Genomic DNA, 12,653 nt, shown 5'->3' on the forward strand with positions numbered 1-12,653 from the left:
CATCATTTTGGTGGTTGTGAAATTAAAATACAAATCTTTCTCTTTAGTAGAGACAAGCAGTTTACCGAACAGAGTGCATCATGCGCTTATGCAGGTTCTGCTGGCTGATGATGTTTGATGATTGGCCATTTGCTAAACTTGAACTAAATAAAATTGTCTAAAGTGACGCAATTTGTTTTCCCTCTGCGCCAGCAGCGCGCGCGCGTTTGGCAAACTCGATTGGCTACACACACACACCCCCATTCATGCACACATCATAGCGTGGAAAATGGTCAAACCTCATCGTCCGTAATTTAGCGAGCTTTGTGGCACAACAGACAAAAGTTTGACACTTTTTCCTTTGCTGGAGGAGCACACGCACGACTTCCTTTTCCAAATCCAACAGCCTTTGTGCTGCTGTCTTGTGCTGACCTCTGTGTGCATGCATGGTGGTGTGTTTGCACATTATCATTGCATACACTCACTCCCATCACGGGGAGAGGGAGGGGCGGAAAACGAAAAAGTGAAATCAATTTCCCTTCCAGTCCTGTGCTGCTGCTTCTCCTCTTCTCCTATTTCGCCACATTACCGAGGCGCGCTGCGTTTTAGGGCAAATAAATTAAGAATTACGTTAACGTACGGGAGGGGAACGTCGTACACGGCACGCGGTGCTACTACCACTACTACCCCATTACCACTACTACCACCACTACTACCTCTACAGCAACCATTCGCACACACGCACCGAGCGCCGTTGTGTGTCGGCGGCCTACTTTCAAGTTTCCAGCGACGTAACGACGAGATTGTGGAACACGCTGGCACCACCGTCCGTGCCCATCAGCATGGCCGCCTGACCGCAGGAATCAACACCCCCTACCGTACCGTTGCAGGAAGCATTCGTACCAGTTCCGTTCGAACCGACCGTCACTGGACCGTTGCCAGCCGCGCTTCCGGTAACACCGCAACCCATCGCCGTGCCGGTTGCGTTACCGGTGGCAGCCGCTGCAGCCGCTGCTGCTGCTGCCGCCGCTGCCGCTGCTCCGGCGGCTGAAGTCGCGGCCACCACCGCTGCTGCCGCCATTGCACCACCATTGCTTACCCCGAGCCGGAGCGCATCCATAATCACCTCAAACTCCTTCTGATGGTGATGGTGCACCTGATAGTCGAACCCGGCCAAATCCGGCAACGGATGGAACGGGTGCAGGAAGGGATGGGAGAAGGAATGCTGTTCCAGCAGATCGCCAATCTTTGGTCGCTTGGGTGAGATACATTCGCCATCGTCACGCTGAAGATCCTCATCCTCACCGGCGGCCCCTCTTTCCGTCGCCGGTGGACAATCGTCGATGCCGGTCAGCAGACGGCCGGCACTGGGCAGATAGATCTGGGACAATGCTTCCCGCACCAGCCGATCACTGTCGTCGTCATCGATCGAGGCAAACTTGCGCTTGCGGGAGACCATCGCCTGCTCGAGCTGTTCCGCACCCTGCGTTATCTCCGGATCGACCAGCGGCATTGCGGCGTCCAGCGCGCACAGTTCGCGATCGAGCGTTTCCAGATCCGTTTCGACCGAGGACGACTTTCTTTGGCTCACCGGTGACGGTCGGTCTGTGTCGGGAACGCTCGAGGAGAAGTCCGACGGGGTGGAGGAGGGCGTAGAGGAGGTGGTGTTGCTGTTGTTGTTGGAGGTGGTTCCGTTGCACGTATCGTTTCCGGCACCAACACCGTTCGCTTGGTGCGGTACGGTGCCCGCTTGGTGAAGATGGTGCGACTGGGACAACCGTTGGTGCAGAGCCTGCAGGTGCTGATGGTGGTTGAGGTGGTTGTGGTGGTGTTGCGAGGATAGATTATGATTATGCTGCAGCTGACAGTTGTTGTTCATGTTTTCATTGTTGTGCACAAACTCGCCAAGTTCGTCGCTGCAGCTACTGCTGCCGTGATGATGGTGCAGATGGTGGTGATGGTGGTGATGGTGGTGCAGGTGATGGTGATTGTTGTTGTTGGCATTGGTAATGTTGTTGTTGATGCAATCCTCCGACGACACATCGTCCTCATCGAGCTGCTTACGGTTGCTATCATTAGATCTGCACGGAAAGGGTAAAGAAAGAAGGAGAGAGAGGGGGATGTAAATATTAAAAAAGGAATATTCACACTCAACCGGAATCTGTACACACTCAACAACAACACAACAACAGTTGCGTAGTATCCTATCAATGGGCCAGTAAACAACAAACAGAATCGATCGATTTGACGTACTGCAAAATCCTAAAATAGAACTCGCGTATCATATTACTCACACACACACACACATGCAATGCAGAGATCGATTTCTGCCTTCCACGGTGTGACGTTTTACGCTATTGTCATTCATGGCGTCACACAGTAGGCGGACGCCTGCTACGATGATATGCCAACGCGCAGAATGGAGATAAAGAAGAGGGTAAAGCATTGCTATGCACCCGAGCATAAATCGCATCAACGTGAAGAGTGTGAATGTGTGTATGAGTAAATCAAAACGTTCGTCAGTATGGGTAGCACATCATCTTTGTTCGTGAGTTGTTGTCGGTAGATGCTGATTTGTGATAGACTTATTTTAGATTATCAACGACTAAACCCGAACAGCACTACTACTGCTATTAATTATGTTTGTAGTAGTTACTACACAGCTATTGCCACCTTGGCGGTGTGTGATTTGCAGTCAAGAGTGGGGTTTTTTTTCTAGATTAACTTTTGCTCTTTTAAATAACCGAAACGTCACCATTTATTTCCACTACGTCACTAAACAGACCGCATAAAGGCTTTTGTCTGTGTGTCTGTGTGCTTATGAGTTGGAAAGAACGTTTCTACATGGAAAATACCGCATCTTTTGCACGTTTTGTGCTTGTAAGTAGCAGCAGCAGCAGCAGGGAAACCCATCTAAAATTAGCCATCAAGTGATTTTAGCATCCTTCGCTCATTCCATCTCGCCCTTCACCACCACCACCACTCTACCATTTCCTAACCCCTTCTCATCATCATCCAGGACAACAAGCGGTGGTGGCGGTAGCGGATCTGATGAGGATGGTCCATCTTCAACACTCGTCGACCGACATGAAGACCTGAAAGTTGATTTTCTGCAACTTGTCGTGTCGTATTGTCGTATTTTTGTTTCGCTATTTTTAGCCTCCTTCGCTCCCGTAATCACTCTCAGCAAATATAACACGGAAGAAATCAATCGAATTACATCGCGCGGTGAAGAAACAATAGTAATCGGGCGCTGCCACCGCCAACCAACAACATACTCGTTTTTTTTTTCTCAAGAACATACGTCAAAATCGCACCGCCAGCCGTGTCTCACACACATACACACGTACACATGTTGTTATGGGGATTATAAAGATTTCGCGAGCTTAAAACAGCATCTTTATCTGTGTCTCTTCTCTCTCGCTCTCTCGTCTGTCAACATCCGAGACGTCGGTGGTGTTATTTGCGGCTGTAATAAACAATATCGGCTATTTTTTGTTTAATGGACCAAACCACTGACAGCGCACAAGAGCATAAAATTGTGCGCTCTCTTTCCTACGAGCCTTTTACTCACGCGTACGCGACTGTTCACGCTCTCGCTTTCTGTCTCTCTCACATACTCACTTGAGCAGAGATAAAAACCGTTATGCATCTCACCCAACATCAACCCTGTCTCACTACTCCCTTTCGCACGGCAACTAATCGTTCGCATCGTACGGCGCGTGCATGCATATTTAACTTGCCCTGCCTGGCTGCTTACCGCTTACCCACCTGCCTCACACCATGATCGATCGAGATAATTAAACGTCACACATACGCAAAGAAACAATTGGCCACTTAGAATTTGGAAGCAAAAGAACTACTACTCACTTGGCGAGATTGGAGAGCATCAGCAGCTTGTGCTGCTTCTCGCGCCGTATGTCATCGGTGAGGCGGGAGTACGTGTTGTTGATGCACACCGATCGGCGCAGGTTGCGCTCCGAGTCCTTGATCCGTTCCAGCTTGTGCACGCACAGCTGTAGGATCCGCTTGCGCACCTCGCGCTGTTTCAGCTGGGGCGAGATCATCGGCACCTTCGGACGGTTGCGGCGGATCGGTGGCGACGAGTGCGGCGGTCCAAACATGTCCGAGTCGTCCTCGGCCACGGTGGACGAACTGTTGGTTGGCAGGGTCATGGCGATGATGGTGATGATGCTGGTATAGGTGCGAAAGCTGCGAGAATAATGCTCGCTTCTCACTCACTAGTAAAAGCTCTTCTTGCGAGTGACGGACAGATGGGTCACAACACTGCACAAGCTTTAATTACACTTAATCGCTTGTTTTTTTATGATTTCTTATTGCCCGTTTTTTTGCGTGCACCGTTAAAATGTGGACGAATTGTCACAAAATGTATAAAAGGTACAGAAGTATGCTTCCTTCCGTAACTTCACCCTATGGAGCACGCACGCACGTACGCACAGACACTTTCTCAGCCACACGCGTTTACTTACGCGTTTTCCGTTTCTAGTTCACTGCTCTAAATTCACTCACTTTCTGTATGGCGCACACACACACACGCACACCCGTTACTATACAGTGCCGCCGTTCACGACGTGCCGTTTGGAGGCTGTGGTGAGGATCTTTCACGATTTGTGGGCACGAGTTGCACTTTTCGGAACACTTTGCTGGTCACCGTATACACGCATGCACGCACACACACACACACAGGCCGGACAGAGCGGGTTGCTGTTTCGAAACCCGTTTGTCTTATCCGATCGAATGCCGTCGTCGACCTTGCCCCGTTAGGTAGGCCGTTAGGAAGGAGTACTTTAACCGTCACTCCACAGCTACCGAGACACACACACACGCACACACTTATGCACTCTTCAGTGGAGGAATGGTCTTCGAAGGGCCTCTTTGCTGGGGTACTTATCCGGCAATTCTTCGTTCCGAAGCACCAAATAATTTTCCCACTAGGAAAAACACCTCGTTTGACGTTTGTGCGAGAGCTTTTCTCTCTACACACACTCACTCACACCTGTGGTTACTATGATGATTGCTTTTTGGTTTGACGTTCAAACAGCACTTTGACAAATTTCGTCCAGGACACACACAATCCCGCTCGTTTGCACGTGCACCAATATTAGGTGAAAAACACAACAACAAAAAATCGAAAGTATTTCCACAACGTGGAGAGAGCAGCGGAAAAAACACACTGCGGAGTGGTAAATTGACACGCGCGGCCTCTGGATTGTAGAGACCGTACACTACTACTTTCTGTTTTTAATATGCTCACTTGCCTCTGTGTTACTGCACTTTTATGTGGTTGATGATTTGCTTAAGATCATGCCGCTACACTGGTACGTCTTAACACCCTCTCACACATATCTGATCAACAAATTCCGTGTTGGTTTAACACACTTGCATTGCACGTGTTTCTTGATGGTTTTCTTATTTTCAATTCCAGCCGAGCGTTATCCGTTTGTGCGATTTTTTTATTTAAATAAATTTCCATTTAACAATCTCACTAAAGAAAGGATGTAATGTAATTGATCCGACACACAAACACACGCGAATGTGTCCTTTTGCGTCCTTTCGGAGATTTATCACCACAAACCGAACAACACCTTCACCTTCAAAAACCTGGCTTGTCTTCACAACTAGGGATATATCTTATGTATCTGACGTGCACTTACATGCCCGCGTATGTGCTGCACGCTCGAACGCCGGAACGAAAATGAATCGAGTGTCCCCGAGCGACCGGGAACGCACCCCGTCGAACGAGCAGCGCTACAGCCGTGTCGGTTATGTTGCGGCGGTCGCACAACACGAGCAACCCGCACGGCACAGCGCTCCAGCACAGCCGCACATACGCCAGAGTGCCAGAGAGAAACGGCCGTACGGCACGTCGGCGTGCCCCGTGAGTGACCCGATTCGTCTTCCTTCATTCTACACCGTTTACAGGCGTAGCCGTGTAAAGACGCAACGGCACTCACCGTCCGGCGTGTACCGATACGGATATCTCTAGTGTGTGTGTGTGTGTGGTTGTGGACTCGCGGGGTGTAGGATGCACGCATCCCTCATCCCCCTCATACACCCTTAGCGTACACACAGGCAAGCGGATTTTCGGAATCAGCTGTGCGGTGTGTGCCCTGAAACTCCCTTGAACGCGTACAAGAAGAAGGGACGAGTATGTGTGAAAGAGGGTGAAGGTGGGGTACGAGTACGCAAGCACGAGGGGCGGTCGGACGGTCGATTCTTTTGTTTCTTTATTATGTAAAAAAAAAAACGATATAGCGTTCGTCTCTCACCGTGAGCGCTCTCTCAATGCTCAATGAAAGCGCGTTCGAAGCGGGCCAGCAGTGCAGTCAGTCGTCTGCGTGCAGAGGACGGACGGATGGATCCGTTTGCGATACGGGCGATTGATGGAATTGTGTTTTTCAAACCCCTCCTGTGCGTATCTCTTCAAAGTGATTCCTCTTTTGGTTCCTCCGTCTGCTTAATGACATCCGAAGGAACACAAACGGCCCACAACGCACGGCACCAGAGGAGGGGAGTGCAATGGTTTCAATTTCCCGTCCCTATCCGGCTCTTCATAAACAAAGCTGTGCGCTAGCAGACTCGAAAAGGGAAATAAAAAATGCAACAACGAAAAAAAAACGGCCAAGACACTACCGCCGCTGCCGCCCTTCATTGCTTCTTTCCTCTCTGTCCACTATCTTAAAGGCAAGGTAAAAATCGCACGCAGCGCGAGTATGCACGCCAGTGCATTGGCAAACCGATTTCGAACCCACTGCCGACCGTTTGTGTATGTATGCGTGTGTAGCACAACCGACACGGCAAAGCAATATTTAAAGCTCAAGGAAAAACGCTATATACCTTACCCTAACACACCAGCAGCAGCAGACGAACCGTCGTAAGTCGAAGGTCTGTCGATCTGGTGCTCGAACCGTGAGGATGATGAGCAGCAGCTCACTCTCTCCCCGCTGTACGACGCTGTACACACGGAAATTAAGCTGCGTACGCAGACACCTCGTGGGGAAGGTGAGGGAGCGAGAGAGTAGGGAGAAGATATGGGGATTTACTATAAAACTGTACGCATCACATTTCTCCTTTAAAAAAAACAGCTCATGAAACAGTACGATGGAAACCCACCACTACCATCACCACACAACACAGCTGTGACACTTGTTTTGACAGCTTCATAGACACCAACGCCACCATGCTCTTTCCCAGCATTGCCCATTTTGTTGTTATTTGTTGATCGCATGCGTGCGTGCGTGCGTCTACGAGACAGCATTGATCGCGAATTTCCATCACAAACACAAGGAGCATTATGTGGATTATTTGTGTTTAGATAGACATTTCCCTATAGATAGACACACTTTGTGCTTCAGTTTCGATGCTATGTTCTAGATTCGTTCCCTATGTTAGGGGTTCTGCAAGATCTTAAAACTATTGTTAAATTAAGGCTTTGAGTGTCTGACCCTACAGTGATGGACAGTAGAATAACACTGCATTTATATCCGATTTTCCAGCTATTTCTTACACATCGACTTCGAATCAGGTTTATTAAAATATTCACTTGTTATAAGATTTTTTTTTGCTTTCAAAAATGAACAGAGAATTGCGTAATGATCAAACAAACATCAATATTATTTAATGATATGAGAAGCTATGTTTTTTTTTTCTTCTAAATAACAGCAATGACCGAAATTTTAAATTTGTCGATTTTTGCTTCCATCATACTTCATCAGAAAAGCAAAATGAGTATTGGAGTCGATTCCCTGATCGATTCTCTCTTTTACTGAATTTTGCAAAGAATAAACTAATTCGTTTCGATGATAAATTGGCATCAGGACTTTATTGTTGTGCATTTACGATATTAGGTAGTTGTTTTAAATTGTTAAAAATGTACTATTTTGAATCTTAATTTTGACGGCACAATGCCATATTGACACTTTAATTTCATAATCTTACAAACTAATGCTTTGAATACATAATTTTGCTAATTTTTGTTGCTAAAGGTAAAAGACAAAGACAACATTTTTCAACAACCAAAAATTTATCACATAAAGTTTTTTAAATTTTAAGCACCAAGATCAAACAAAAATTAGTTCAATTGATAGCTACAGCAAAGCGTAATCAAAACAATTGGCCATTAGAAAATTCTTCACAGCAACCGTTCCTTCCCTGCGTCCCAGCCATCAATCAAAAGCATCGCACATCAGTGTGCACATCCTTTGCACTGACAAAAATTTGGAGATTCCTTGCCCTGCTACCCCAAGCGCGATACGGTTTTGGACACGGTTGTTGGGCTTCTGTTGACCAAAGTTCAATCGACGTTGCTGCTTTTGCTACATTCTCACAGTGGCCCGCGACAGTGGTCCGGCCGCACACCCGTCCGCCCTAAGGCGCACCATATCGAAGATGGGAAAAGGCATAAGAAACAGCTGGTCGAAGATCAGGTCGAAAACGCAACCGAAAAGCGAACGGAGCGAATAACGACATGTAGAAGTACAAGGAAAACCAGCAAACAAATCACAGCTTAACTGCAAGGGCCTCAAGGGGCAGCGTACAGGGCGAGCGAAGCTTAAGATAAAGGGCCTCCCCTTCTCTACCCTTCTTGCCGTAGCTTCTTCTTCTTCTTCATGGTTCAGGCGGAATTCTTTCATTTGTTTCGTTCATACAAGGTGTCTCTCTTTCTCTCTCTCTATCTCTCTCTCTTTCTCTCATTCACAAACTCATTAGAGTGAGTAAAGAAGCGAACCGTGAGTGCGTGCGTGTGTTTTTTTTTGCTCTTCGTTTGAACCCGTTTTATCACGCACCAAAAGCAGCTCGTTCCAAATGCGTGTATGTATGGGTGCGAATGTCTATTGGTGTGTGATAATAGTGCGTGCTGCCCCGCACAAGCATATGTTAATTATTTGTTATCACCACACACACACCGCGCGCAGTTGGCGTTATATGAAGACGAATCCGACTTTAAGTGAGACGAATGAGACTCATTAGCAGGCACTTCTCTCACGCCTAATATGCTTGCTTGCTGTCAACATTCTCACCCTTTTTAGATATGTCGATGGTACGGCTGATAAACCTTCTCTTCTGATTCGGCGTATCGATGTAGTACAACAAAATAAAGTCAAAACGACATTTGATTGGATGTTGTATTTTTTTCTACCACCCAAATTCGATTTTGTTATACTTTTTTGTTGTTGTGAGACGTTCCCATACATGCTTTTTTCAGCAAGCATTAATACCATTAGGATATTAAAACTCACAGGCTGGGAAGTAAGCAATCGAAAAAACGTTCAAAAAGAATCCGATAAATGTGTTCTTCCTGCTTTTATTTTTCCTATGTACCAGATACAAACACACACACACTCAGAAGTCGAAGAGGTGAGTGTATCGTGTGCTAGGGGCAGTGCGATCAAGCAACCCGAAAATCGGAAACGACATGAGAGTGTACCGCACACCGCGTATCGATGGCAACCAGGATATGCTTTCTCGGTTACTTTGCTTTCCCTTACCCGACCTTGGAAGCGGCGTGACGTGACCGCGGTGTTGTGTGAGCATTGCAAAAAGTGGCAGATATTACACACCACCAGCAGCAGAGGGTGAGAGCAACTGCGCCTCACCACTCTGTCTCATCTCGCACACTTATCTCATCTCACGCAAAGCGTTAAGCTGACGTTTCGTTGATACGTTAGTGGGCGATCAACAGTGGTGTCTTGTCTTTGGGCTACTTTTGAAAAACATCAAATACACATACCGACACAAAAATGAGTGTCCTCGTAATATCTACCATCTAGGTTGATGACGATTCTCTTTTTCGATCGAAAGCAGGACCTTCTTTACGGTTACGAAACGAAGGCGAAGGATTCAATCGAATGTGCATTATTTCTCACCGGAGTTTTTTCGAGTTCTTTTTCACATTTTGCTCCACGCAACAGTAGCACGCACAACACAGAGCAGTGTGTGGGGACAAACATATGTGTGCAAAGAGAACCCTCCTTTAGCAGCATAACTTAACACACATGTACACACACCACCCGGTGAGCGAGATACGGAACACGAAGAAAATGTAGGAAAAAATGTAAAGAAACACCCCAAAAATCCTCGCGTGTGGTAAAGGCACGTACTTTGTACGCGACGCGATCCAAATAACAGCCACTCTCTAGTGTAGTGGTCTTTTTGGTGGCGTTCGATATGCACACTGGTGCCTCTACACGTGTTGCCCCGCACAACTTCTCGTTGTATAAAACCCCGAAGCAAAGTAATAGAGCATCGACGACCGTCCAATGGGTACAACTTGTGATAGGAACACTGCTGGGGTAGAATGAAAGCCAAAGCGAAGTGTCCTTTTAGAGAACTTGCCTTTAATAAAAAGCATTTTACTGTATTCGACCTACATGAGGAGTATCGATACGCTCTAAAAAAAAAAACAAATATGTCTCATGACCATCCCAAATCTAATTTCTAATTTATTTGCCACACGGTTGCATTTTCCTACGGGTTGCTGATGCATCCCATTCGTTTCTCCGTGCACACATACACACAAATATAAGGGCTCATTGTGTTGCATTTTTGTACGCAAAAAGAGATGAAAGGGAACGATTGGTTCCATTTTTCGTACTAAGGAAACTGCATGCCTCAGCTCGTTCCTGAAACGCATTTGACCGTTCCCCCCTCTGTTGACACCAATAAAGTAGATCCTGTAAAACTCGCGTGACTCAACTAGCCGACCGCGTAATATCGTGTTCGTTCAACAAGGGTATAAAAGCTACCAACACCAGAATAACCCGTAGGGGGGTGTGGTGGTTTCAACCGAGGGTTTGGGATTTCGCAGGAGCACAAACGGGTCGAGAACGGGCGTCTGATTCATCGATCTACGACGACGCCGACGACGACGAGAACGATCATGCTTATTATTGTGTTTTTCCCCGCAGTGTATGTTCTAGCCAATGGCGAACATAGGGCTGAACGTCGCGGTGACTAATGGCGAGCGTGAAGAAGCGTGCACACGTCACGTTCGGTCTTCTCACTCATCTCGCGAACGAACGATCTCTCACGGTCAATACGGTTTGCGCTACCTGACAAGACGATGCTTTAAATTCAATAACTGGCTTAAACCTTGTTGTAGGACGCTTTGAAGCGTCTAAAATCCCGTGGCCACTTTTTTTTGTTTGATAAAAATCCAGCTCATTTACTGTACATTAACAGCATGTGACGTATCGTTTCCTATTTGTCTATGGCTTTTTCCTGTTGAGAAGAAAGTACTCTTCCTTAAGGTAGCCATCCAACGGTGGTGATTGCTCATTAGAACCCAGCAAAGGAGCAGAAACCGATTTCCGCCTTCGATTCCTTCACATACACATACAATCTCCATCTCACTCTCTCTCTCTCTCTCTCTTACCTGCTCTAGCATAACAAAGGAACAATCGGAAAACCAGCTTAGCAGAAGAACGGGAAAACAAACAGCGCGTAGTTCCGGTTCCCCGGCTCCGTTCCGTTCCGTTAATGGATCCTTGGAAAACGGTTGAAGGTGGCAAAGGATTGGCAACTCACCACTACCACCGAATGTAAGTTCATTCCACCACACACCTTTGGGGGTTGGGATGTTAAGGGAAAAGGTCAGCGCAAAGAGAAAGGCTGAAACTTTTTGAACCATAATTGTATGCTAAGCGTACGCTTAAGAACTTGATGAAGCATTTGATCAACCCGATCTACCAAAATGGTGCGTCAAACAGTCGCGTGTGTGTGGGTGTGTGTGTGTGTGCGCATGCAAGTAGGCACACAAGGGGCAAACCCGGTAACGTCACCAGCGAAACATCACCGACAAAGCAACCATTGACTAGGCGCTCGTTTTGATGGCGAATAAGCCAAAAAACAAGGCATGAAATGAAAAACAAAAAACAAACACAACAATGCGCCGATAGAACCTGGCCCTCCTTCATGCTACGGGGTAAGTTTCGGGTCTGTGTTTGTGTGTACGAGATGGCGACGGTGGTGTTAAAAAATACAGCAACAAATGGTTCGCGAAGCGACAGCGGCGGCGGCATTCGCATATGTAGATCAATGTCAAATAATATGAAGCAGCTTTTTCAGGTTATGTGGCCCGCGCACTACGATGACGATGATGCACATCAATTGAGGGTGAAGGGTAGGAAGCGGGTGCGGCGGTGACGGTGTTATGGTTTGACGTAAGCGTAGTCAGATCCGTGCAGAGTTGGATTTCGCTCTTCTATCGCTATTTTTATTTGTTTCTCTTTTTCGTTGCTAATTTAGTCCTCTCTCTCTCTCTCTCTCTCTCTCTCTCTCTCTGTCCCTCCCTCTCAGTTACATTCACATATATACACACACACACAGTCCACTACTACTATGCTAAACAACGAAGAAGGGATGATGGTTCGTACAAGACTCAACAGTCAAAGAGCAAAAAAGCATAACCACAGCAACCCTGCCTATTGCTAGGAAAGGTGCAGAAACTGTTGGGGAAGTGGAGGGTGTCTCGACACTTACCTACCGTTATTGTTGCTGTTGTTGATCCACACAGTGTGGCGGTAGGGTAGACACAATTGAATAAGGTCGTTAGCGTTTTTCTGCTACCCTGTAGAAATGTAGTCAGTCCATGCGCACTTCTGAACGATTTTAGGTGAGGGTGCGTAGGATCAGGTACAAAAATTGGAAAGAAA

The 12,653-nt window shown here is 47.1% G+C and overlaps 2 protein-coding genes across 3 annotated transcripts in view; both read right to left on the minus strand.

The window, feature by feature from the left end:
- The window catches only part of LOC126556944 (hypoxia up-regulated protein 1), a 284,918-nt gene that overhangs the window by 10,874 nt on the left and 261,391 nt on the right, over positions 1-12,653 (minus strand). The gene's annotated exons all lie outside the window — the stretch shown is intronic.
- LOC126557686 (uncharacterized protein DDB_G0287625-like) lies at positions 673-4,164 on the minus strand. Its single transcript, XM_050213543.1, has 2 exons — positions 3,850-4,164; positions 673-2,060 (listed from the first exon to the last, which is right to left on the minus strand). The coding sequence occupies exons 1-2, from the start codon at positions 4,152-4,154 to the stop codon at positions 755-757; spliced, it is 1,611 nt and encodes a 536-aa protein (XP_050069500.1). The 5' UTR covers positions 4,155-4,164; the 3' UTR covers positions 673-754.

The sequence above is a fragment of the Anopheles maculipalpis genome, chromosome 2RL (genome assembly GCF_943734695.1).
Source record: "Anopheles maculipalpis chromosome 2RL, idAnoMacuDA_375_x, whole genome shotgun sequence".
In the NCBI taxonomy this organism is placed as follows: Eukaryota; Metazoa; Arthropoda; class Insecta; order Diptera; family Culicidae; genus Anopheles; species Anopheles maculipalpis.

Coding starts and splice junctions, on each gene's coding strand:
- LOC126557686 (XM_050213543.1), bottom strand. CDS start 4,154: ATGACCCTGCCAACCAACAGTTCGTCCACCGTGGCCGAGGACGACTCG. Junction 2,061..3,849: donor ATGCTCTCCAATCTCGCCAA/GTGAGTAGTAGT, acceptor CTTTCCGTGCAG/ATCTAATGATAGCAACCGTA.